A 25,821-nucleotide genomic window follows, 5' to 3' on the forward strand; every position below is an offset into this window, starting at 1 on the left:
AGTCTTGGAAGGTAGACGCAGGGACTGTGAGAATGAAGACCTTAAGCCCACTGTAGGAGAGGATCTGGTTCGAGACTGTCTTAGAAACCTGAACGCACACAAGTCCATGGGACCTGATGAAATCCATCCGCAGGTCCTGAAGGAGCTGGGAAATGAAGTTGCTAAGCCACTGGCCATCATATTTGAAAAATCATGGCAGTCAGGTGAAGTTCCTGACGACAGTAAAAAGGGAAATATAACCCCCATTTTCAAGAAGAGGAAAATGGATGACCTGGGGGATTACAGACCAGTCAGTCTCACCTCTGTGCCTGGCAAAATCTTGGAGCAGATTCTCCTGGAAGGCATGCTAAGGCACATGAATAACAACAAGGTGCTTGGTGACAGCCAGCATGGCTTCACTAAGGGGAAATCTGCCTGACCAATTTGGTGGCCTTCTATGATGGGGCTACAGAACTCATGGACAGGGGTAGAGCAGTTGATGCCATCTACCTGGACTTGTGCAAAGCCTTCGACACTGTCCCACACGACATCTTTCTCTCTAAACTGGCGAGACATCAATTTGATAGGTGGATCATTCATTGGATAAGGAACTGGCTGGATGGCCGTACGCAAACAGTTGTGGTCAATGGCTCAGTGTCCGGCTGGAGACCAGTAACGAATGGTGTCCCTCAGGGATCGGTGTTGGGACCGGTCTTGTTCAACATCTTTGTCGCTGACATGGACAGTGGGATTGAGTGCACCCTCAGCAAGTTTGCCCATGACATCAAGCTGTGTGGTTCAGTTGATACACTGGAGGGAAGGGATGCCATCCAGAAGGACCTCGACACACTTGTGAGGTGGGCTGATGCCAACCTTATGAAGTTCAGCCACGACAAGTGCAAGGTCCTACACCTGGGTCAGAGCAATCCCAGGCACAGCTACAGGTTGGGCAGAGAAGAAATTCAGAGCGGCCCTGCAGAGAAGGACTTGGGGGTGCTGGTCAATGAGAAAATGAACATGAGCCGGCTGCAGTGTGCGCTCGCAGCCCAGAAAGCCAACCGTATCCTGGGCTGCATCAAAAGGAGCGTGACCAACAGGTCGAAGGATGTGATCCTGCCCCTCTACTCTGCTCTTGTAAGACCTCACCTGGAGCATTGTGTGCAGTTCTGGTGTCCTCAACATAAAAAGGACATGGAACTGTTGGAACAAGTCCAGAGGAGGCCACAAGGATGATCAGGGGACTGGAGCACCTCCCGTATGAAGACAGGCTGAGGAAGTTGGGTCTGTTCAGCCTGGAGAAGAGAAGGCTGCATGGAGACCTCATAGCTGCCTTCCAGTACCTGAAGTGGGGCCTATAGGGATTCTGGAGAGGGACTCTTTGTCAGGGACTGTAGTGACAGGACAAGGGGTAACGGGTTAAAAGTTAAACAGGGGAAGTTTAGATTGCATATAAGGATGAAGTTCTTTCCTGTTAGGGTGGTGAGGTGCTGGGATGAGTTGCCCAGAGAGGTTGCGAATGCCAGGTTGGACAAAGCCTTGGGTGAGGTGGTTTAGTGTGAGGTGTCCCTGCCTATGGCAGGGGGGGTTGGAACTGGGTGATTTGAAGGTCCTTTCCATTCCTAATTTTTCTATGATTCTATGATTCTAAATGCAAGAAAACCTCATACTTTTCCTTCACTGGAGTATGCATACTATATCTATGTATCTGTCTATCTATGTATCTATCTATCTATCTATAAATCTGTTAATAATATATATTTCATTATCTGTTTTTTTATTCTATGTTTTAGGTTGGATATTCTAAATTATATAGGCTATTATGTTATCTTCATTCTCGTGCACACAGATGGAACTGAGTTCCGTACCCTTCTTTTTATGCCTCAGTTTCTCTTACTATTAGGTGTGGATCAATTAAAAAGTGGATGGACATTTTCTCTGTACAATTTACTGAGCTTTCTGAATCTTCATTTGTTGTCATTTCACAATGATGAAAGAAGTTTCACTTGGGTACCCATAGACTTAAAAAGGCCATTCTGCATAAACTACCTTCCTGATTTATCTTTTGGCTACTTACAATCCTTGATGAGAGAGAGGTCTGAGCATTTAAATTTCTTGTTTTAGCATGCTGCTCTGATATCCTGGTCTTTTTGTAGCCAAAATGTCAATAGGTATTTACCATTAATAGTAATGTAGTCAGCATTCGCCTCTGGAGAAAAAAGTGAGACTACATATTAAATTCTCTGTTTATTCTATGATAGTGCTGTTTGTCAGATGAACAAAATTCAAGTATTTGTTCTGTGAACAGCTGCTGGAATACAGATTCCTTCCTCTTTTCAGAAGTTTTAATTGCATCAAACATGTTCACAATGACTTCTGCTCTCATTGTCCTAGTGCTATTTACATCAAGGAATTACAGTCTGTGTTTCATGGTCTTATCAATAGGTGAGGAAGGGAACGAGAAGATACATCAATGAATTTTCTGCTGAATGAGAATGCTGCTTTTTGGTTTTTTGACACATTAGAGAGGGGAATCACCAAGCACCATGCAAAAGATCAGAAAATGTAATTTCTACAAAGTGGTATTATATACATAAATCTTCTGAAAGACAGATACCTTTGGGATATCATAGGCCATAGACTTCTGTGTAATCCATTACCCATGCTGATATAAACCTTTGATTTGTGGGTTTCAACCTGAGGCTGAGTAACCTCATAAATATGCTAATCCATAGTAATCAAAAAAAGTGCTATTGCAAATACAAAATTTTTATTCCACAGTTCCAACAGCTTTATAGCATGCTCTACATTTATAACAATAAAGTTTGGAAAAATTACTCTCTTCATGTTCAAGAAAAAGCTTTGCCCTTTTCTTGGCATCTCACCAGTGAGTTTTATGTACATTATTTTGAGTGGCATGATCTTTATGCAAAATTCAGTGCATGTTTTGCCTTTTCTAACCAAGTATTTGATTTCCAAAATGAACAAAACATTGCATAAAGTTTAAAAATTCAGCTTTTGTAGCCCTATAAAATTTTATTATCAGTTTTAATAGGCCGGAGACCAACCACTGGGATAGCTGGTAGAGTGTCTGGCAAAACCAGCTCTACTATATATTTAAGAAGGTCAAGACTTAATGGTTTTGAAGGAAATCTTAGCCTTTTTAGCAGCAAATTTTCTGTTTCTGTTACATGCATTTCTACACGTAGGCATGAAGTTTAAATGCCATTTCATGGCATTAATATGACATCGTATTTATTTCTACAGTTATTCAAATAGTTCACTGTAGATTTTCTTGTTTCTTGAAAGACGAAACCTGCCTTTCATCCAGGAAAGAAAATAGGATATTTTTCCATGTTTATGAACTTCAGAATATGAGAATTCTGCTTTTATTTGGGGGTACAATGTCTGTGTACTGAGAAATTCTCACTGAATGCTGTATATAAAAATAGTTTTTTAGAAAACAGTTTTTTCAAGAAGTAAGTGACATTATCTTCAGTGCTATTTGGGTTCTCAGATACTGTGATACTAAAAATCAGTTGGCATTTTTTTTTTTCAGTAATCCCATTTCTAATCCATATCTAAAGAAAATTGAGTTACTTTAAAAGTGGAGGGAAAAAAAATCAGTTCTGAAATCATTTATTCCTTATTTCATGTGAAATGCCTGTAAAAATGATTATTTTCTACTTGCTGTAATTAGTAATTATGATTTTGTATTAGGTGCCTGACAGTCTGAAATCTAAACACTGGTAATTTGAGCAGGAACATGTTTTCCAGGATGCTAGGTTTGTGCTTGCCAATTTAACTGTATAATGAAGCTGTATCTCTTTGTATATTTCTCCCATTCTTTATATTAATATAAAATCAGGGTCCAATATTTGATGAGCTGACATTCACACAAACAACTAATTTACTCTTCACAGCATGAGATTGTATTCTGGTTTTACGTTTAAACATTACATTTTGTAGAACCAAGACTGCTACTCGCCTCTAAAACTAGAAAATCATCCAATGCACATTCATTTTGAATTCCGACATTGTAACTTGATCTCAGGTACTCTCCAAATCCATCTGGTGTTTGAAACACCACTGTTTAGATTTCTGTATAGAGTAACATTGCTTCTGAAATCCTCTCTACTTACTGCACAGCAAAACTGAAATCCAGGTATTACAGTTGAAAAGCCAGAATCAGTTGCTCTATGCCCACTCTTCAGGGAGCTCCCTGTCTCTGAAAAGTTCTTCTTGTTTCCTAGATTGAATTTCATTTAGTTTAATAGTCCACAACAGTAAGCAAATTACATATCAATAAATAATAAAAGGTCAATTATGCTAAGTGGTCTGGATAGCTTTGTAAATTAAACTCGTTTGAACAGTACGCATTTTAGTAGAGCCAAATACAAGGTTATTAACTGCCTACAAGTGTAAACAAGTATAGCATTTTGATACTTGCGTATCCTTCCACAACATCCCATACCCTGTACTGTGATCAGAAGAGCAGCATATACAGCCTTAACAGAGTTAAGATGCTTGCAGGCTTATCGCCAAGCTGTTAATTTTCTCCTGCAGGATGTCAGGAGCAAGCAGGGTATTTAATGTAATCACATTTCCAGCATTGTAACAGACATGGGAATGACTACCTAAGCATGCCATTTTAGGAGACATTTTGTGTCTCCTAAACCAGAATTGTTTCCATGCCATTTGCGTGCACTTTCCACAGGTTGCTTCTGCCCAGTCTGTGTCCATTCAAAAAATGTAAACAATTTGCTTCAGTGGTAACTTCTGTGAACTGTTCAAACTATCCACACAACTTTTTCTTGTTGTGTTCTTGTGCTGTATTCCTTATGGTGTATGACAGGATGGTGATAGGTGCACATGGTGCTGCAGAAGGATCCCTTGAGTCAAGGGTCATCAAATAGGTGTGTTTGGGTTGGCATGTCAAGTATAGGTGAGACAGTTTAGTGCAGGTCAGGCATTACAGTTACTTGCTTTAGCTGCCAAAACAGAAACTTGTGCCTGACTTAAGAAGATACATCTCTGAGGCTTTTCTAGCTGTGCCAACAGTGCTCTGTCTGAGGTTCGTTGCAGAGAGCTGAGATCTTGCACTGCTGACTGGTGTCTACTGACACGTTGTATTTCTTGAATTTCAGAGTTGTTTGGGTTTTTTTCATTTTAACTCTTCACCTAGGAGGGAGTCCTGAGCCACCCTCTGCACCTTATGGTAACTGCTGTGAAGTGTCCCTTTCACCTCAGTGAGATGTTCTCAGATTCATCAGCAGCGTCATAAAGTTAAATATACCCTGACACAGTAACATTGACTCTGTCATTCTGACTTTATCCTCCAGGAAATTTTTCTTTTAACAATCTGTGTGGATTCTATAAAATATATATTTCAAATAATCATTCCATTGCATCAGTAATTATGGAAATGTGACTTTAAAATCAGCTCTTTAGTGGTAGTGGCTAGGCATTTCCCTGCATGTAGGAACCATGGAAGAGATCCAAATTGATCATCAGCTTATCCACAGTTTGACAGAGCAATATGAGAGCCCTGTTACTATTTTTTTAATGCAATATTTTTTTATTGAACCATTTTTCCTTAGAAATATACAGCACTTTGAGGAGTGAAATTAATCTGTGTGGGAAACTGGTTTGTGTAGAATCATAAACAATGTATAAAGTTGGAGATTTCCTATATTTATTTTTTGAATAAATATAATTTACAGTTTTGACTTAGTATGGTATCCTAGAGCCATAGCAGTCTGCCAGTTGTTTGAATAGGATTCTCTATTACAGGCAAGGATTCCTGATGTTTTACAAGCCCATCGATCATGCTACACTAGATGAGAATGAAGGTATTACTATGAAGCACCCAGGTTGTTTCTCACACTCTTTAAGTGCAATATCACCAGCCTGTGCTTGAGCTAATTTATGTTTGACAGGGAAAAAAATCTAAATTACATTGTCAGAATGGAGATTGTATTTTGAACAGGAGTGAATCAGAAAGGGACTTGAACACACCCGTAGTTGAACATGAATTGTAAGGTTAGCACTGTAGGTTAGAAGAGAATGAGAAATTTTAAGATAGTTCAAGATGAGCATGCAGTTGTCATTGTTTTATCCTTAGTGTGACTGTTATTGTAGCAGCTTCTACACATTAAAGAGATTCATAGATGCAGCAAGTATTTGAAAAGGATCGAGAATCTATTTTACTTTGAAACATATCAGTGTTTAACCGGTTTTGTTTATTAGAACAAGATACCTTGATGTTGAGAGTGAAATGGTTTGATATGTCAAACAGTAGAGCTTTGATTCAGGATGACCTTAGGAAACTGGGTCAACAGAAACCTCGTGAAATCTGACAAGAAATGCAAAGCCCTAATTAAGGTGGAATTACCTAATGTCAACTTGAATATTACAGAATCACAGAATCACAGAATCCCAAGGGTTGGAAGGGACCTCAAAAGATCATCTAGTCCAACCCCCCCGCAAGAGCAGGGTAACCTACAGTACATCACACAGGAACTTGTCCAGGCGGGCCTTGAATATCTCCAGTGTAGGAGACTACTATATTAAGCAACAGTATGCTCACATTCCAGTTCTTCATTCCAGGCAATACTCAAGTGTGTCACCTCATTAAGAGAAAATTATCCTCTTCTACACAGCTCTGGTTGGGCTGCATGTAGAATGAGACTCCAGTTTTGGTGTCCAAGTTCAGAAAGGATATTGGGAAGCTGAGGGGGTCCAGGAGAAGTGCTACAGAGATTTTTTAGGGGCCTGAAGAACACAAGCTAGGTTGAAGCTGTGGAGCTTGGTCTTGTTTAGTTTGGCAAAGAGCATCCAGTACTAGGCTATAATTACTTGTGGAGGAGTTACAAGGATGATGAAGCTAAAGTTATCTCTGTAGTAGCATGTGGTAAAAAAGGGGAAGCGACCACAAGCTGCACCTTGAGAGATTCTGATCGAAAACATTTGTTAAGTCAGCAATGCTGCATTGAAACAACTTCCCCAGAGTGGCTGTAGGATATCCATCCTTGGAGGTTTTCAAAACTTATCTGGAAAAAGACACTGTTGACCTGCCCTGGTGTTGACAGTAGCCTGGCTTTGAATGAGAAGTGGAACAACATGAGCTTGCAATATTTCTTCCAGTCCACATTTCTATAATTCTTAGCTTTTCTAACATATTAGAAATACACTCCTTAACAGGTGGAGCTTTCCTAGTTGGAGACTTAATTTATCAAGTCATAATAAGATGTCATAAGTAGTCATAACAAGAAAGCTGAAGAGAGAAATCCGATTCTAGCAAGTGATAGAAATGGCTTTTCCTTAATGTAGCTTGAGGAACAAAACCATATCATCATGCAGTCCTTCTCTTTGTGGGAGAATTCAGTCGTTCAACTCTGCCTGGCAAATTCCCTCACTCCGTTCCCTTGCTTCACTTCCATATTTAATTTTCCTGCCTATCCATTTAATCTATCTAGGCTTTAAAAAAACAGAGATTCAGGAGATTTGTCTAGAAATCTGCTGGTTCACACTCAATTTGTAGGAGAACTCAATCCTGCAAAGATTTATGTCTAAAATAACTTTCTGGTAGTATAGATCTGGCAACAATTGTCTGTGCCTGTCATGGTTTAAGCCCAGCCAGCAACCCAGAAGCATGCCGCCAGTCTCTCACTCCCGCCCCCTTCCTCCCCCAACTCCCGGAGGGATGTTACATTCGAAACTCGTAACTCCCACGGGTTGAGATAAGAACAGTCCAGTAACTAAGGTATAACACAAATCACTACTGCTACAACCAGTAATAATAATGATAAGAGAAATAACAAGGGAAGAGAATACAGCCGCTCACCACCCGCTGACCAATACCCAGCCTGACCCGAGCAGTGACCTAACCCTTCCGGGTAACTGCCCCCAGTTTATATAGTGGGCATGACGTGCTGTGGTATGGAATATCTCCTTGGCTAGTTTGGGTCAGGTGCCCTGTCTCTACTTTCTTCCGGCTTCCCCTCCTCCCTGGCAGATCACGAGACTCAGAAAGTCCTTGGTCAGGGTAAACATTACTGAGAAGCAACTAAAGCCATCGGTGTTATCAGCACTGTTCCCAAGCCGAAAGTCAAAAACACAGCACTGCACCAGTTACTAAGAAGGAGAAAAATGACTGCTACTGCTTAACTCAGGACAGTGCCTTTTACTTGTCTTTCATTCTCTCATTGACTCTAACATTCAGTATTTCAATTTCTTAATAATGTCTGTATTAATCATTATAAACATATTTTGCATACTGAATTAAACTGTAAGTTAGATAACAGTTCTCCTCCCCCATGTATTCTCCTTAACTTCTTGGAAGTTACTAACTGAGGGTTTTTCTGTGTTGTATGCATTTGGTCATATGTGTACACAAAACCACAAAATTAGAAAAAGCTGTGAAAAAGTGGTGTATGAGTGTGAATTTAATAGGCAAAGTGCAAGATAGGAAAAAGTTCAGCTGGAAAAATCTTCAAGAATGTAATTTATCTCACTTTAATACAAACCTAGATTGTCTTTCAGCCTCTTATTACTCTGAATGGTGGAAATAATATCCTGTAATTATTGTATTGTTTGAGAAAGAAAGGGGTAGATATTTGGATAATCTAGTGTATGCCATCATGAAAGACAGGACTTCAGCATGCAGAGGTAACCTGTGGAAGCTGTTTATCAAATCTTGATATGAAGGTTTGTTGTGGTTTAAACAAGGCAGCCATAAACCACACAGCCCATCCACTCACTCCCCCCCCTTCTTGCCCTCCCCCTACACCCAGAGGGACAGAGAGGAGAATAGAAAAGAATGCAACTCCCACGGGGTGAGATAAGAACAGTTTAGTAACTAAGGTATAACACAAATCACTACTGCTGCCACCAGTAATAATAATGATAAAAGAAATAACAAGAGGAAAGAATACAACACCTCAACACCAGCCGACAAATAACTTGCCCCACTCCCCCCAGCCGAGCACCGACGGATACCTCCTCCAACCCTGCAGTCCTATCCCTTCCGGGTAACTCCCAGTTACATCCTGGGCATGACGTGCTGTGGTATGGAATACCTCTTTGGTCAGTTTGGGTCAGGTGTCCTGTCTGCTTCCTCCCAGCCTCCCCTCCTCCCTGGCAGAGCATGAGGCTCAGAAAGGCCTTGGCCAGACTAAAACATTTGAGCAGCAACTAAAAACATCAGTGTTATCAGCTCTCTTCCCAGGCCAAAAAATGAAAATATAGCACTGCACTAGCTACTAAGAAGGAGAAAAATGACTGCTACTGCTGAACCCAGGACAGGTTGTGAGTCTGAGTAGGATTTTCTTTGTTATCTTTCATTTTCTATATATGTTATCATTATGAAAGTTTTGCTATCACTAATTCCCATCATCTGGGAGGACTGTTTGTCAGCATTAGGCTAAATTCTTCACTGGCATCAACCCAGCAGAAAGCAGTGTGGTTCTGTCAGCAGACACTTCGCTCCTTATTGCTTCTCTGATCATTTCATCCCAGCGAGAAGAAATATTTTTTTCGTATGTTAACATTATGTTATTTTGCAGAAATACCCAATCACTACTTAGAAACTGTGGGAGAACTTTATCTCTCCTAACATTATTTATATTCTGAGTGTGGCATGAGATCTATAGTCTACACTAATCACAGGCTCCCTGTGTTCTTTAGCAGAGAGAAATGGCAGTTCCATAGCATAATTCATTCCACAGTATGAGAGTCCCACATCTATTTTAGAGTCACTCACCTATGAAGTGCCTTCCTATCTCTGCTGATTATTATAAATTAGCTGAGTCATTTCAACTTGATTCAAGCATTTGACTAGATTTGCCATGTTCCATATGACAAAAGTCACGTAGATTTTCTTTAATTTTTTTTTTTTTTCAAGTTCTGGGAGAGCAAATACATTGACTAAATGTATGCCATGTTTAGCCTCTGTGTAAAAGTGTGTATTGTTTCTCTCGTTTAGACAGAAGTCATTTGGATTCAATGTTAATTTAACATTCTGTAATAAATTTGTCCATTTCTTACCACGTTCTTTTGGAATTTTTGTTTTCTAAAGGAAAAGAAAATACATTTTGTCATTTGCCTGTTAAATATTTCTGGTGCAGGTCACTCTTCATGTTCAAAGTCCAACTTGAAACAACAGTCATTACCATTTTTTACCCTCTCTAAAAATATCCCACATAACTGTAGTTGCATTTAAGCAAAATAGTCAGAATATCTCATCTTTTCTTACGTGATTACTGGTTGCTCACTGGTCATATATTTACTGAATTACCTGACTGTAAGCTGGCCTTTGAAGAGAAACATAGATCATCAACAGTTACTGAAACATATCTGCATCTCTAGCCGTATCTGTAGCTGCCATATTGTTGTCAGTCCTGTCTTCTCTTAGAAATCTAATGTTGATGAGTGCAAAAATTAGCATATTCACCTGTAATTGTTTTCAAGTAATGTCTTAGGGTACTATAATCCCACATCCTTTTTTCAGTGTAAAGCTGTGTAAAGCAGAGGTGTTATTATTCCTTTTTCTACAAGGGAAATAGTTTTATGTTGAAAATTGTGTTGACTCATAGGGGCTATCCTTTGCCATAGAAAATTATTTTCCACATGGCACTTGGTGATTCTGTTAATCAGAAATGGAGATTACATTTATCTTGATATTCATGTGTAAGATGCATATAATATTTGTGAGATCTGTAGGCTTATTAGACATTTTGGTGAGGGCTACTTAGGCATGATACAAATTAAAAAAAGGGAGATTCATCTCCTGTATATTTAAGTCCTAAGTGAAAACCTCAGCTTGAAAGAGTTTTCCTTCTCTTGTCCCCTGTCTATTTAGGCACACAGACACATACAAGACAATAACATTCATATCTAGATGAAAATCCCATGGAAATAAATATTTCTAATTGTATTATGGTTCTTTACATGAGGCTTACATTCATGACATTTACTTGTTCCTTTGTGATCTACTTCTAATTAAAATATGCATTCTTTTTGTTAATATTCTGTATTGAAATTAGTCTAAGACGCATGGTACTGTTTCTTGAGAAAATACCGTAGTTCATCTTTTAAACATGAACTCTAATGTAATCATTAGAAGACAATGTTTACTTAAAAACTGAAATTACTTCTGGGATGGAACTTTATATTTTCCTGTGTTTTTTGCTCTAAAGTATGAGCACTGTCAAGAATATCCCATGCAAGCAAACAAGTGAGTATTACAGAGGTTCTTCAGTAGGTTTTCAAACATGGGCTCCAGCAGAAGAACATTGCGATTGTCTTGAGTAGGTGATTTGATTATTAAAAGCTGGGATATGTAAAATTTGGTGTCTGTTTTCTTGCAAAACTCATCTATCCCATCTTTAGTTTAGGGATATGCAAATAATAATTAATAGGCATATAAAATCATTAAATTGTTGTAAATCTGCTTCATATTTGCTGTGTGTTGAAAAAGAGAAATAAGGACTCTAGAATTTGTTAGAAAAAAGAATTGTGATCAGACTGCGCTTTTTGATTGCAGGAGTTTCCCTTGACTGTAGCTGTTTCTAGGCTGACAGATGCTGTTAATGAATGCTGACACCTTGAATGAAAATAATTGCAGTAATTCAAAATATAAATGCTCCTTCAACAAATAGCTTTTTAACAGGTCCCAAAAGGTGAACTCTGTTGAAACTGAAATGTTTCTTTTTGTGTTAGCTCATCTGCCGAAGTATAGTTCTTGTAAAAAAACATTCTGGAAAAGCCAGCAGTTAATTTGAATATTAAATGTTATTTGAAAAAAAAACCCCAGCCTGTATTTAAAATTAAGACTGAATGTAGAATGCTTTTATTTTTCATACAAGGTATTCTTAACAATTGTTTGTGCTTTGAATGCACTTAATATTGGACAAAGAAATCTTGAGATCTTTTCTCAGATTTTCTCTTTTCGATGTAAAATAAAGGTTACACTGATGTCAGCAAATACTTTGACAATTTTGCCTACCTTGTACTTTCTCTTCAACTTTTTCATATTGTTGCTTGCTAATTGCTCTTCGTTTTCGCACAGTATTCATCATGGCAGTAGTCTAAGGTTAAGTTTCTGAGAATTTAAGATTTCTGGTTATATTGGAAAAATGTGAAAACTTGTACATTTGAGTAGTGAGTCAGAGAGTTCTTTCTATTGCTTTGTCCCCACAGGGTCTTCAGCTTGTTGTGTTTCCACAGGCTTTGGGGCTAGAGTATAGGTTTTGTCCTTATAACGCAGCAATCTAGTGACACATTTAGATTTCCTTTCTAGAGAGGAGATGAATTATAGCACTCAAAATATAACTTAGTATACCAAATTATATTCTGATTCATTTATTGAGTATCTTACCTAATAATTTGGGATGTGAAATTTGAAATATCTGCTTTCTATAGTGAATTCCAGAGTTCCTAGAGTTGTTTGCATTGCTTGCAATTGTGCATTATTAGTGAAGGGAGAAATTGCATTTTAGAGATGTACCCCCTAAAGTTATTCCTGGAATGATGCAGTTTACATGCTGCTCCTTCCCTAAACTGTTAAGTAGTGTGACCTTTGGTTTGCTGTGTCTAGCTGGCACAAAGTACAGTAATAGTATAATCATGGAATCATAGAATAATTAGGGTTGGAAAGGACCTTAAGATCATGTAGTTCCAACGCCCCTACCATGGTCAGGGACACCTCCCACTAAACCATGTCACCCAAGACTCTGTCCAGCCTGGCCAAATTTTACATTATAGCTTTGCCCTTAAATAAAAATAAATAAATAAAACTTGAATATCATGAATTCTCATTTCAAAAGATCACAAGTCATCTGTGAAAGGGAATCAAAAGTAATTTGGTTCAATTATTAGTCAAGATCAGATCTTACATGCACAAATATCTTTGAAACCAACAATTATTTGAACAGGCTGGAAATGTAGTTAAACACTTTGTGTAATTCAAAGTAGAAGATTCTGTGTATCTTCAGTTTGATAATTATACACTATGAAAAACTGAACAAGACAGGGAGGGACTTAAGGATATTTGTAGATATAACTTAAATATTAAGTACTGTTCTTAACATTAGCAAAAAGTAATTATAATCATAATTATAGGCTCTATTGCATGCAAGCGTGAATGTGCATCTGTGTGTATATGCTCTCTTAAATATAATTATTAAATCTTTGTGAAAAGTTATAGTAAGGAATTGAACTAAGGCATGTTCTAGTGAGGCTGTAAAAATGTAGCCTGAAAGAATATTTGTTACTTTGACCTTAATGTGATTTGCTTTGGAACAGTTTATTATGTATCAGATTTATCTGGGATTATTTTTAAATTAACATCTGCATTACTTTTAATATTATGCAGTTAAGCTGTTTAAAATACATTTCTTTTAAGCACAAGATAATTTCTGTCATTTCTAAAACCTTGTTTTGGTGTTTTTATTAAAATGTAAAATTGTGACAGTTAAACCAGCTAACTAGAAAGAAAACAATTTCTAGCAGTCTGGTTTCTTAATATTTTACATGTTGTTTTCATTTTTTATATCAAGCAAGTTTTAAGTGGATATTTTTATGAACTTCAATAGAAAGACTATCCTCCATTGTTTATATTTTGACACAGACAAAGACATGGGGGTTAGTTGCTCACCTCACTTTCTGGAAAATATAGGTGTGTTCACACTAGATTGAAATTACACTTGAAACTAATCATCCATGAGCCAAAAAGCCCTAACCTAAAAGAGCTGTTGACTCTGAAAATGTAATTTGCTTCTGTTTTGTTTGCAGATTGCCTTCTCACAGCACAATACTATCATGGATCTGGTGCAGTTTTTTGTTACCTTCTTCAGGTAAATTGCGTTTTCTGTCTTCTGATTGAAATAATGCTGATTCTTTTCCATCAAACTAATACCTTAGCCAGCTTCTTAATCTTAAGAAATGCCTCCAAGGAAGCCTTTAAACTGTGTTCTCTAATTTGTGCTGGTGGAGAATCCAGGACATTGCCCTGTAACTAAAGGCAGCTGCTGACATCTTTTATATGTTCCATATATTTCACATTTAGACATACAATTTTCATACTTCATAAATATGAGCTAGGTATCTACTATATATTACAGTGATTAAGAGAGGCCAGCTATTTGGATTTAAATTAGGAATTTGTGTGTGATTTTTTGTGGTAAACTCTTTGAAAGAATTATAAAAAGTGATGGTTCTGTTCAGTCGCTTTTTATTTTTAATAAGGCCAAATCACTACTGATGCTTTCCTGTGTTAGAGGTTAATTGTGGAACGTGGTAGGTATTGCATGAGATTTGGTTGTGGCAGCAATGCAGGATTTGGCTTCAACTGGGACAACTATTCTAGGACTGAACAAAACTTCACTGAAAGTCTTCTTAAAGGTTCAGCTGTCTTACAAAATGTCACAATCATAAACACATACATACTAGTTATAGTGCTTTGAAGTCTTCCTGTGAAGATATTCCCCAATAACCATGAAGTGTATGTGTTTAATTGTTGGGGGTTTTGCCGTTGTTTGGTTGGTTGGTGGGTTTTTGTGTTGTGTTGTTTTTTTGTTGTTTTGTTGATGACAAGCTCCATAGAAGAAAGCAAAGTCTGTCCAAGTACAGTAGAAGAGAGGCACCCTGTGGAAAATAGCAGACATGGACTAAAAGCAGTTTGTTTCTGCTCTGTGCCTTAAGGCAGGCTTAGAAAAGTTGTACTATTAGCTCTTTGATGGTGAAGCCATCTCTATAGGTGTATTGCACCTTTCCTGGTCTAGCAGTTTACCTAATATGGTTTATTCTGGGTAAATGCAAACTCACCATGATCCTGATGAAAGAAGAGATCTCTCTGCCAGAACAGTAAGCTGATTGGAAGCAAAGGCCAATGTAATCCTTTTTTCAGAGAGAGGTTGTAGGAGACCTGGCAGCTATCCTATCACTGCCTTTGACTCGGCCCCAGTCTAATTGTATAACCAAGGCTTTCAGCTGGCACTTAGCTCAGTTGGGCTTGCAGCATAATGTTAATCAAACTCAGGAACCTAGTTGCAGGACTATGTAAAAGAATCATGAAATGCTGTGAGTAAAATGAATGCTGTTGCAGCAATCCAAGCAAGGTACAAGTTATTGACACCCTCCAAAGGCACATACAAATCAGGCTAAGGTCTGATGGTTGTGATTAAAAATAGAGAGGTTATCAAATATACTTTAAAACCTTGATCTGAGGTTGTATACTGCTCTTCTACAATTGAATTGGTATTAAGGTGTCTGTAGATATACATAGGCTGTTTAGGAGCTGGAGTTCTTGTATTTCTAAGAAACCAATAGAAATGGAAAGTAGAGTATACAGTAGATTCACAGCTTGCAAAGCAGAACCTGAGAAGAAGAGTGGAACGGAGAATTTTGAGTTAGTTCTTAATGAAACAAGTTAATGAAAAAACATATTTAGCACCACTGTTTACTGTGTTAATTAACTCTTCTAGGAAGATTAGCTCAGGCCTATTGCTTTGCTAAGTGGCTGTTTCCAAGACATGAGCTGGTACTTTCTATGTGTTTTTTTCAGTGTTATGCCCAGAGACATGGGGTTTTCATCAGTGCAAAAAATCCATTTATTTTCTTATCACAATCGTGCATAATGTCACAGAGACACTTCTGGCTCCTAATTGCTGTGAGCAAAGCATCCTCACTAACACCAAAGCTAGCAAATGGTCAGTCTGTGTAAATGATCCAAAGAAGAAACTGTCAGGTTGTTTGTCACTGGGCAGTAGTTGCAGTGTCTGGCAAATAAATGTAGGAAAAATACTTAGTGTGTCCTTTACAGAAAACCAGACCAAGAAATTGGGAGTGAAAAGTTTCCAATGTAGACACCATTAAAACTTTCAGTAGATATTAAATGGGATGTTGTTTCTACAGGCTCACTAGTCTATAAACAACCAGCAGAATATTTCTGATGGGAAAATGTAACAATAACTATTTCCTGTTTCATACTTATGGACAGATTTAGTCATACCCAAAGATGGCATCAATACATTGATCTTGATGGCTGATAGTAATCCAGACTTTATCTGAAAATTTGGTTTCAATATTTTGTAGCCTAAGAAAATTCTTTTAATGAAGGTTGGTTTGTTTGTTTCTTGGTTTGTTTGGTTTGGGTTTGTTTATTTATTTTACTGGATGGAAATGTGGTGTATTAAACAGCAGCAAATTATGTTGATAACACGAATAACCCAGGTCATATTTGCTGGGATTGTTGACAGAGAAAATAATTGTGTTTAAAGACAATTTGAATGCGCTTGATAAGAGAGCATCTTTCAACCTGCTTAGGTAAACACGCATTTGCATTTCTCCCAGCTAGTATTATATTTTTCGTATTCCGAGCACGTGGCATAACCCTGTTCTCCCTGGCTGCCTAGACAAACCAGCAAGTAGTTTCGTTTGACAATAGCAGGTTTTTAACAAGCATTCAAGAGTCTAGTTTAAACCTCTTCCGTTACAGGGTGTGTGTTTCTGAGTGAAAGATGAAATGCACGTTTTACTGCCTGAATCAAAAAACCAAAATAACAAGCAGGTTTAGAATTTTCATGATTTTTCATGAGGAATTTATTTAAAACTATACATAAGAAAATTGGAAAAGTGTGATTAGATCTGCAATTAATGCTTCCCATACCAAGATACTGCGCTTGTATGCCCTGGAACTGTAAATTAATACAAATAAAAGGGGGTTTTGAAAAACAACTAGTTTCATTCTTTTTTATACTGGAAGATTGAATTATAGCTACTGGGTCAGTGACCTTTTTTTTTAAATAGAAATGAATCGGTCAGATATATCAAGAGTGATAACCAGTTCCTACAGTTACAGAAACTGTAGCATCTGTGTTGCTTTAGTCAATGCCTTGAAGACTTTTAGCTGCCACACAAATTGGGGAGTTTGTGACTTTTCTTTTCCACCTGCTTTGGAGCAGTACAGATCTCATTAGAAAATGTCACAGACAGCAAATTAATAATGATCTGTCATCTTATACTGAAGAAATGCAGTCCTCATAGTTACAGGAAGTGTATTTCTGTATTACCCTGACAAGTAAAATACTCAATACACTAAAGCCTAACTGTTGTGTTGTTTTTTTTCCTTGAACTATAAATTATAAAGAAGTTTTTAGGGTTTACAAGTCTGATACGAATATATTGTTTTAGCTAAGTAAGTGGACAGGACATTTTAGGGATTTTGTAATAATATATGTATTTAGTTTCTGACAACATTATTTACTTTAGATCATATTTTATCATGCAAAAAATTTGTCAGTGTTCAGTATTTGTTTGTTTCTATTATATATGATTTGAGTAAATCCAGAATTGAGAGCCAAGAAACTCTTGATATCTAAACTTGCTTTTAAATAAAATTATGGTTAAGAATTGCTGTCTGTAGTCATGTATTTCTCGGAAAATTATTTGTATTGAGAATCTGCAGCAGGAGTTCTGGTAAGAAATGTGGTTTTGTCTCATCATCACGAAACAGGCAAACATGAAGTCCATTCAGGTGACAAAGGTTAGCTATTAGTATTTTTGTGATAGGTAACGATATGCAAGTGCTGTTGTCATGACTATTTTTAAAAGTCTGTTTCAAATGCATAGGACAAACCACTAACTAATTAGGCACTTTCTCTGAGCGTACATCTTTATGTTTTCAGACTGATTCCTTCTTTTGTCCTTGGTTCTCAGGTGGAGCTGCCAGTGGTGGATTTCACATCTGCTGGAGCAGTTCACTTTAGCCAATTTAATAACATGTCTTCTTCCTTATTAGGATTTACAGAATTTTCAGTTTCTAGTAAGCAGAGCAATATTCATTAATAGGGATACTTTGAAAGTTTCAAAAGCTTACTTTTGTGTACCCTTTAAGAAATTCTATGGAAAATTACAGTCATTTAGGATCACAGCTCCTGAGAGCTTCAATACCTGAATCTGCCATTCTGGGTGCAAATTTGCAGTGAGGGAATGCCATTGCTTTACTGGCATCCTTTAGTGGGTTTGCTTGGCTTCCTGTTTTGTTTTTCTTAAGATAAAGGATGATAAATTAATGCTAGATTTTGCATGCTTGTCTTTATGAGATCAAATATTGATCTGTGTAAGAAAAGCAAAACGCAGTGTGTCAGGAACAGATCATATCCACCATGGCTGTGTTCTCAGAAAACACAGAAGTTGTATAAATCTAAATTAGCATATTTTCTGGTAACATAAAAATCAAGTTATCTTAGCAGAATGGATTTTACATTTGGGGCTGGAATCAAATTGATTTTTACTTAGTGACAAATTAAACAGTTTTCACCTCACTTAGAAAGAAATAGTTGTTTGACTTCCACTGGGACAAGCATGTCTATACTGCAGTGGGCAAACTGACTTGGTTTTGGGTTTTTTCTAAGAGTTTGTTTTGAATTGTTTCTCCCACTCTCTGAATCACCTGGAAACTTTGTCATCACTGTAGAGTGATTTGATATATTCATATTTCCTGAGAAGACAGCCACTTGTTATTGGCCTGCAGGCAAAGGAGATTCCTCAGTGCTGCTGGATCAGTTACTCTTCAAAACAAGGGATGAGTCACTTAATCCCATTGTGAATAGAACTGTTTTCCATTATTTTGGTCTTGTTTTTCTTCTTTCTGTTTGTCTTTTGAGTCATTTGGAAGTTCCTGTGAGTGTACTTGTACTTACTGTTTGATTTCAGTGCACGTTGTTCTTCAAAGTGTACATAGTTGCTCACCTTGATACCTGAAGATGGCCTATGTACTTGTTTGATATACAGGAGATATGGGCTTTTCCTTTCTTCAGTAAGTGCATTTAAAATGTTGAACTTCTCACTTCCTGTATGTATTAAATACAGTGAGAGCTGTTCGTTGTGCCTGCTGAAGTGTTAAATTCCAATTTCTGCTCAGTTCATACTAACTAGAAATAAATTCTGTAGTTGCTTAAGTGCAGAGGGGAGTTGTAGGCTGAAAACTTGGGTGCAGTAACAGGATTTGGAAGATTTAAAAAGACAATCTTAAATTGCACTCTTCACTGTGCATTGTGCTGTAGCCTCATACTCCAAAAGCCATTTTGTCACTAGTTCTACTGTTATAAAATCTCATTAGAATCAATGCTGCCATGTACATAGTTGTGTTGATCACAGAGGTCTCAGAAGGTGGCACCTACAATGTACTTCCCAAAGCTCCTGAAGAAGCGATGTTGTTTTTTTTTTTTGGAGATACAGTACTTTGCATGCTCCCTTACTCTGAAACAGTTCTGTAATGCTCTCCTTTCAGGGATGTGTCTTTTTACAGCTGCATTTTATTTTGTTTCCTAAGAAGCATTATAGATAATTCATATTGTGTTTGTGTTTTGATTGCCTACATTTTATATTGTATTCTCTTAAATGCGATTAGGCAATTGTTTTCTTAGGCTAAAACACTGCTGGTGCTCACAGCTATTTGTCTTCTAGAGCGCTTAATCCTGGTCACTTTTTCCTGAAACTCCAGTCCACTGTACTGTAAAAAAAAGAACAAGAACAGGTTTTCTTCTGTGATAAATGGACTCAAAATGTTGCTTTTGTCATTTTCATTCAAAGGAAAAGCAACTCTGTCTCCTCATGACAAGCTGTGTGTGCTGGTTGCAGAGTTAACTTCAGAAGTTTGTTTCCAGATATAAGCATAGAGTGAAGTGGGGTGAAAGCTGCCGATGAAAAATAATAACAAAGAAAATAAAGGAAGTAAAATATATTACTGTTTGCCTGTAAGCAGTAACGTCATTGTCTGTAATAGCAAGTGACAAGCAGCTTTCTCAAGCACTGTGCCAGTCTGTCTCTGCAGATGCAGTGGGTATGGCACACTGTAGTGTGAGTGCTATTGAAGAAATGAGCAATCTGTTTGTGGCAGTAGAGAAATATTCAGGGTCCTTACGTGCAGTTTTAATAAATCAAAGGAAGAGAGAATGAAAAGAGTGCTAGACTGTGTTATGCTATGGATTTTATAGATACTGAAATATTAGATCTAACAATTAGTTTTAATAATAGACATCTGAATCCAAAGAAATTCACCAATTGTACTTTCTTAATGAAATATTAATAAAAATATTCCAGTAGCATTTACTGGTACTAAATGAGCCATTTTATATAGAAGATTTGGGGGGTTTTAAATTCATTTATTAGAATTCAAGGTGGGGGAAGGGACTACGTTTTCTGAAGCAGCCAAGTTATGGAAACTCTGCTGTGGATTCCAAAAGCTGCAGTAAAATTACACTTTAAAAAGTGTGCATCATCTATTTAAGTTTTAAAACCTGAATTTAATCTGCATATGTGGCCCGATTGTGTTCTATATTATAATTTTTTTTTCTGTATTTTCAAAATTTTTGGTGATACTTTAGGAAAACACTACAGTTTCAAAATTATATTTCTTTCCTTACATGTCTTGAGTGTGTTCAGTTATAATTCTAAATATCAGGTTGAGGGGAGGCAGGCGGGTTGTGTTCTTTTATACAGTACAATTACAAAGCAATAATAATGCTTCTTTGACCTGGAAAGCCAAGAATCCTTAGTCTGTCTTCAGGACAATTTCATGTTAATAGGGCTTTTAATAAGGAGAGTTATGGGGTTTTTTCACCTACCACTTCAAATATATTTGCCTCTTAAGAAAAGGTAAAAGAAATATAACATAATGAAGGGAAATATTCTTTAGCAATGTATTAGATTTTTTGATTATATTTGACTCAAGCCCATTGGTGACATGGCTTTGTTACTTTCTAAATATATTTTATATTTCTATGATTTCTTATCAAAGGGTAACATCTGCACTAAAGAAACTGCAGTGAAAGAAAAGAATGAGGGGAAAGCATAAACAAAATACTCTTGAGATAATGTGAATCTTTCAGTTTGGAAGACTGCTAAAATGTGGTATTGGATGGCAGTGCTTTCTCAAATTCACTAATTGGTTCGAATAAATGAGTCTCTTTCTTCCTCCTTAATTTGACATCTTAAATTAGCATAAATCAGCAAAATAATTGCAAAAAAGCTGAAGTATTTTGAAATAGAAAAATTGTATTCAATTTCTAATTCTTGAAAGTTACTGCAGAAAATAATATGTATTTTGTAATTTTTCTGCAAATTTAATGAACATAGACTATTTTTTTCCTTCTTTTTGGATCTAGGATTTTTATATACACCGTCACTTGCTGAGAGAAATATAGAGTATTTCACCCTTGAAGGGCAAAATCATAAAATTATATGAAATATGAAAGTCTCTTCTAGGAGTAAAAGAAACATAATCACACTTTATGGGTGTGATGTTCTATTTATTCTATGGAGATTAATTTCAGTTTAGGTTAGATTAAGCCCCTTTGATTGTAAATAATTTCTATTTTCTTCTTCAAAGAAGTGAAAGGAAGAACTGACGAGAGCTAAAGTTCACTTTTAGAGCTTTATTGCATAATATATTTCATAGAATCATAGAGTGGTTTGGGTCGGAAATGACCTTAAGATCATCCAGTTCCAACCCACCTGTCATGGGCAGGGACACCTCGAACTAAACCGTGTCACTCACGGCTCTGTCCAGCCTGGCCTTGAACGCTGCCAGGGATGGAGCATTTAGCACTTCTTGGGGCAATCTGTGTCAGTGCCTCACCACCGTTAAGACCTTCCTCCTTGTATCTAACCTGAACTTCCCCTGTTTCACTTTAAATGTTTCACTATAGTTTAATATCATATTGACACTTACAGAATGGTCTGTGAGTGTTGGTATTCTGGATAGTGTCCTGATGTACACTGTATCTATTTTCCCTTTTTAGTTGCATATAAAGGCTGTTCACATAATTGGTCATTCATTCATACTTTACTATAGTAGCTGCTTGTGTTGCTTGTTGTATATTTAAATGAAATGACAACAGAAATGAAGTATGTAGGAAAATATATGTATTTATGCATTTATACATGATATAGTTACTTTTTAATAATTATTTTATTACGTGAAGTTATTTAACATCACCACACACATTCTCTGTAACATTTTGGCACATACACATAATGAAAAAAATCAGTGCTTTTTTACATAATTATTTTCTTTCAAATAACAAAATTCTCTATTTATACACATTTCTTTCTTCCCTACCTACAAGAAGTATTCTGATTTTCATTGCAGAGCAAAGACCTATAAACCCAGGCTTTGTAGAGGTAGTTGTCAGAGATTATTTTAAACTATTATAGGAGTTTATGCCTCAGGAGAGGAAGAATTAAGATGGTTTTTTGCATTCATTATATATTAATAAATGATTTTATACAGGTTTGGTAGCTGTTCTTGCTAATAAAATAATATGCATTATACTGGCATTTCATTTATTCTGCTTGCTTTAAAATATTATTTTGATAAAACTTAGATGATAACATTGATACTTCAATCTCCCTGTTTTCAGTTGTGCATTCAGAGCTTAAATTGGGAAGCTTTATTGATGACATTATTGAAGTTTTAGTTATTATTTAATTTTGCTCTTCTTCCTTAACAAAATTATTTTGGTTACATTTTTAACGGTAATTTTAAATGTCTCCTTTAGAGACTTAGAGCATGCTTTTGGCAGTATGCTGGTTTTTTAAGGCTCATTTCCCTTTCATGTATTTCTCTTAACTTCTATAGAACAGTCCAAATGTTCTGTGCCACAGCAACCTCCAGTGGTCCTGTGGAAATGAGTCAGAAAGCCCCATGGCACAGGATACTACTTTAGTTTCCCCAGAACCTTTATTTTGGCTCCTCTGCCATGCAGCAGATCTCCACTGCCAAAACAGAAAAGCTGCTACTATCAAAAACATTTACCACGGCCAGTGGGCCACCTAAAGGCAACAAGCACCTTCTACTACAATAAATCTTCATTACATCCCAAATAAGTTACACTCTACATGCAAAAGGGCTGGAGCTCCTCAGCCTGTGCATTTAAACCTTTGTTTATAATGTGTTGTGAGCTGAGGCATGCGTTGTGCTACCATGTGTTGGTGTTTGAATGAATCAGTCCATGAATACCTACCATGAATATAGTGCTGCCTCACTCAATGTAGGTGTTCTGGGTAGAAGGACTTGGGTAGAGGCAGCTCGTAGACTTTTCTTTGTTTTTTTTTTTTTCTTGTGGTTTATATTGCTATTTACCTAAGTAGTAAAACAATCACATTTTAGATCTCTATTCTTCTCCCATAATGCCTCTGTAATTTTATGTATGTAAAAAACATTTTCACATATATTTCACATAGGCATACTTAAATATATCTTTTTTAGTGGATTCACAGTGTACATACATAGGTGGTCCAGGTGGCTGTGGCGCAAACTTCTCAGATATTTCTGAAAATAGTGTCATTGGGGTAATTCAGACTCATTTAGGGCTTGTGGGAGTGACAGTGAGCTTGGACCGCACATGTGCTTCCATCTTTTTTGGTAGTTGTTTGGCTGTGCAGCTAAAAATGGCCTGATGGTTAGTCAATGCGAATTCCTCAATTAAGCGACCAGCTGCAGCAGGCCAGTAGTAACATCCCATGATCCCCATCAGGTTAGAGTTGCTCAGGAAGTGCCTAAAAGCTATTGCTAACTTTGTGGAGTTGGAATAAATTGTTTGATTTGGGATTTCAGAAGATTGCACATGTAGCTGTATAGGAAGTGATTTCTTGAAGGGGCTTTACTTTGAGTGATACCAAGGTAGAGCTGTAATGCATGTCATATGCTGAAAGAAATGCTGCTTGATCAGATACTGCTAGAGGAGGGTATGAATTTACACCCATGCGGGTACTACTGATTCAAAAATGTTCTGTCAAGTTCTGAGATTTAAGCATTATTTACCATTTTTAAAGAAAAAAAACACATGCTCATGCTCCTTCAGTGGCCAGTGTAGACATCTTTAAAGTTTGACTGAGTCTGAGATTTTAGTAGGGCTCTTTAAAATGAGTTAAAATATCCCTTTTTTTTCCAGGTATTCTTCTTCAGAAGATCAGGTAATAAGATCCTTTCTGAGGGATTCCTTTGCAGTGTTCCTACCATAGTCAATAATAGTCCTCCAAGATAGAAATACATTTTTATCTTCATATCCATCTAATCTATAGGAGATGAAATTCTGTAGAAAGATCTGTTACACTGATCTGCCAAAGTTCTCTTTCCTTCATAAAAAACATCTAATCTCTCTAGAACACAGAAACCAGGAATTTATTATGTGGGAGTAGGGTGTCCCCCCACCCAGCCCATTGTCTCTGAAGGTATTTAATTCAGCTTAGCATAGAATCATAGAATAGTTAGGGTTGGAAAGGACCTCAAGATCATCTAGTTCCAACCCCCCTGCCATGGGCAGGGAAACCTCACACTAAACCATCCCACACAAGGCTTCATCCAACCTGGCCTTGAACACCGCCAGGGATGGAGCACTCACAGCCTCCCTGGGCAACCCATTCCAGTGCCTCACCACCTTTACAGTAAAGAACTTCTTCCGTATATTCAATCTAAACTTCCCGTTTAAGTTTTAACCTGTTACCCCTTGTCCTGTCACTACAGTCCCTGACAAAGAGTCCCTCCCCAGCATCCCTATAGGCCCCCTTCAGGTACTGGAAGGCTGCTATGAGGTCTCCACGCAGCCTTCTCTTCTCCAGGCTGAACAGCCCCAACTTCCTCAACCTGTCTTCATAGGGGAGGTGCTCCAGTCCCCTGATCATCCTCGTGGCCTCCTCTGGACTTGTTCCAACAGTTCCATGTCCTTTTTATGTTGAGTACACCAGAACTGCACACACTACTTCAAGTGAGGTCTCACGAGAGCAGAGTAGAGGGGCAGGATCACCTCCTTCGACCTGCTGGTCACGGTCCTTTTGATGCAGCCCAGGATGCGGTTGGCTTTCTGGGCTGCGAGCGCACACTGCAGCTGGCTCACGTTCATTTTCTCATTGAGCAACACCCTCAAGTCCTTCTCTGCAGGGCTGCTCTGAATCTCTCCTCTGCCCAACCTGTAGCTGTGCCTGGGATTGCTCCGACAAGCAGTCATCATCAATGATCAATGTCACATCTATCAGGGAAAGAGAATATGTTGATGTTTTCTGAACTAAATTTTTTCTCATCAGCCCAAGCACTCTGCCAATGGCTCCATCTCAGCCTTTCTCCTTCCTTTGTTTTATTCTACGTGAGAATAAGTACCAGTTACATCTGTTTCCAGACAGAAGTGTGCAGTTTGTGTATGATTCTGAGACAGACATTATGAAAATAAGAATTGTAGTATTTGACTACAACAGGAATAGGAAATTCTTTAGTTGTGGCCTCCTGTTCTCAGTTAAAAGAACTGCTGTGATACTAGGTGGAAAACTGCACAAAGGTTTGATGTTTCTGTGGAGTATAACTTGAGCTTGCACTGATAATATCTGATCGGCTGTCATTGTAGAGCACTGTTAAAATGCAGGAATATTGAGTCATCAAAACCTATTCTTTTAGGTTTCCTTAAAAAAAAAAGGGGGGGGGGGGAGCAAAAGAAAAAGCCCGACAACAAAAAAACAAAGAAACAACAGAAGACATGTTCAATACTCATATAAACAGGAAAGCTTATATCATTTAACACTTGAGTTTACTCTAAATTTTAATCCCTGTTGTATACACTGTCAGCCTTTTCTCAGCTTAGAATAACTACATGCTAGTGTTTTCTATAGCTGCAGAGGTGTTCATGGCAATTACTTTGCTATGTGAACATGAGAAAAACGTATACAGATTTTCAATTGCCATTTTTAGAAGTTTTGCATGTATTAAACAAAAACGCTTTCAGTTGACTCTCCATATATGAATGTATTTTTAATTCATGAGCTAAGGTGTTTCCATTATGGCCTTATTAC

At 37.5% G+C, this 25,821-nt stretch overlaps 1 protein-coding gene across 6 annotated transcripts in view; it reads left to right on the forward strand.

The window, feature by feature from the left end:
• ATRNL1 (attractin like 1) overlaps window positions 1-25,821 on the forward strand; it is a 543,705-nt gene that overhangs the window by 271,350 nt on the left and 246,534 nt on the right. For all 6 annotated transcript variants that reach the window (XM_065672331.1, XM_065672333.1, XM_065672332.1 and 3 more), the window contains exon 25: window positions 13,771-13,832. In XM_065672331.1, coding sequence (XP_065528403.1) covers window positions 13,771-13,832 — 62 coding nt within the window. The remainder of the gene's footprint in view (window positions 1-13,770; window positions 13,833-25,821) is intronic.

The sequence above is a fragment of the Lathamus discolor genome, chromosome 3, assembly GCF_037157495.1.
Source record: "Lathamus discolor isolate bLatDis1 chromosome 3, bLatDis1.hap1, whole genome shotgun sequence".
Taxonomy (NCBI): domain Eukaryota; kingdom Metazoa; phylum Chordata; class Aves; order Psittaciformes; family Psittacidae; genus Lathamus; species Lathamus discolor.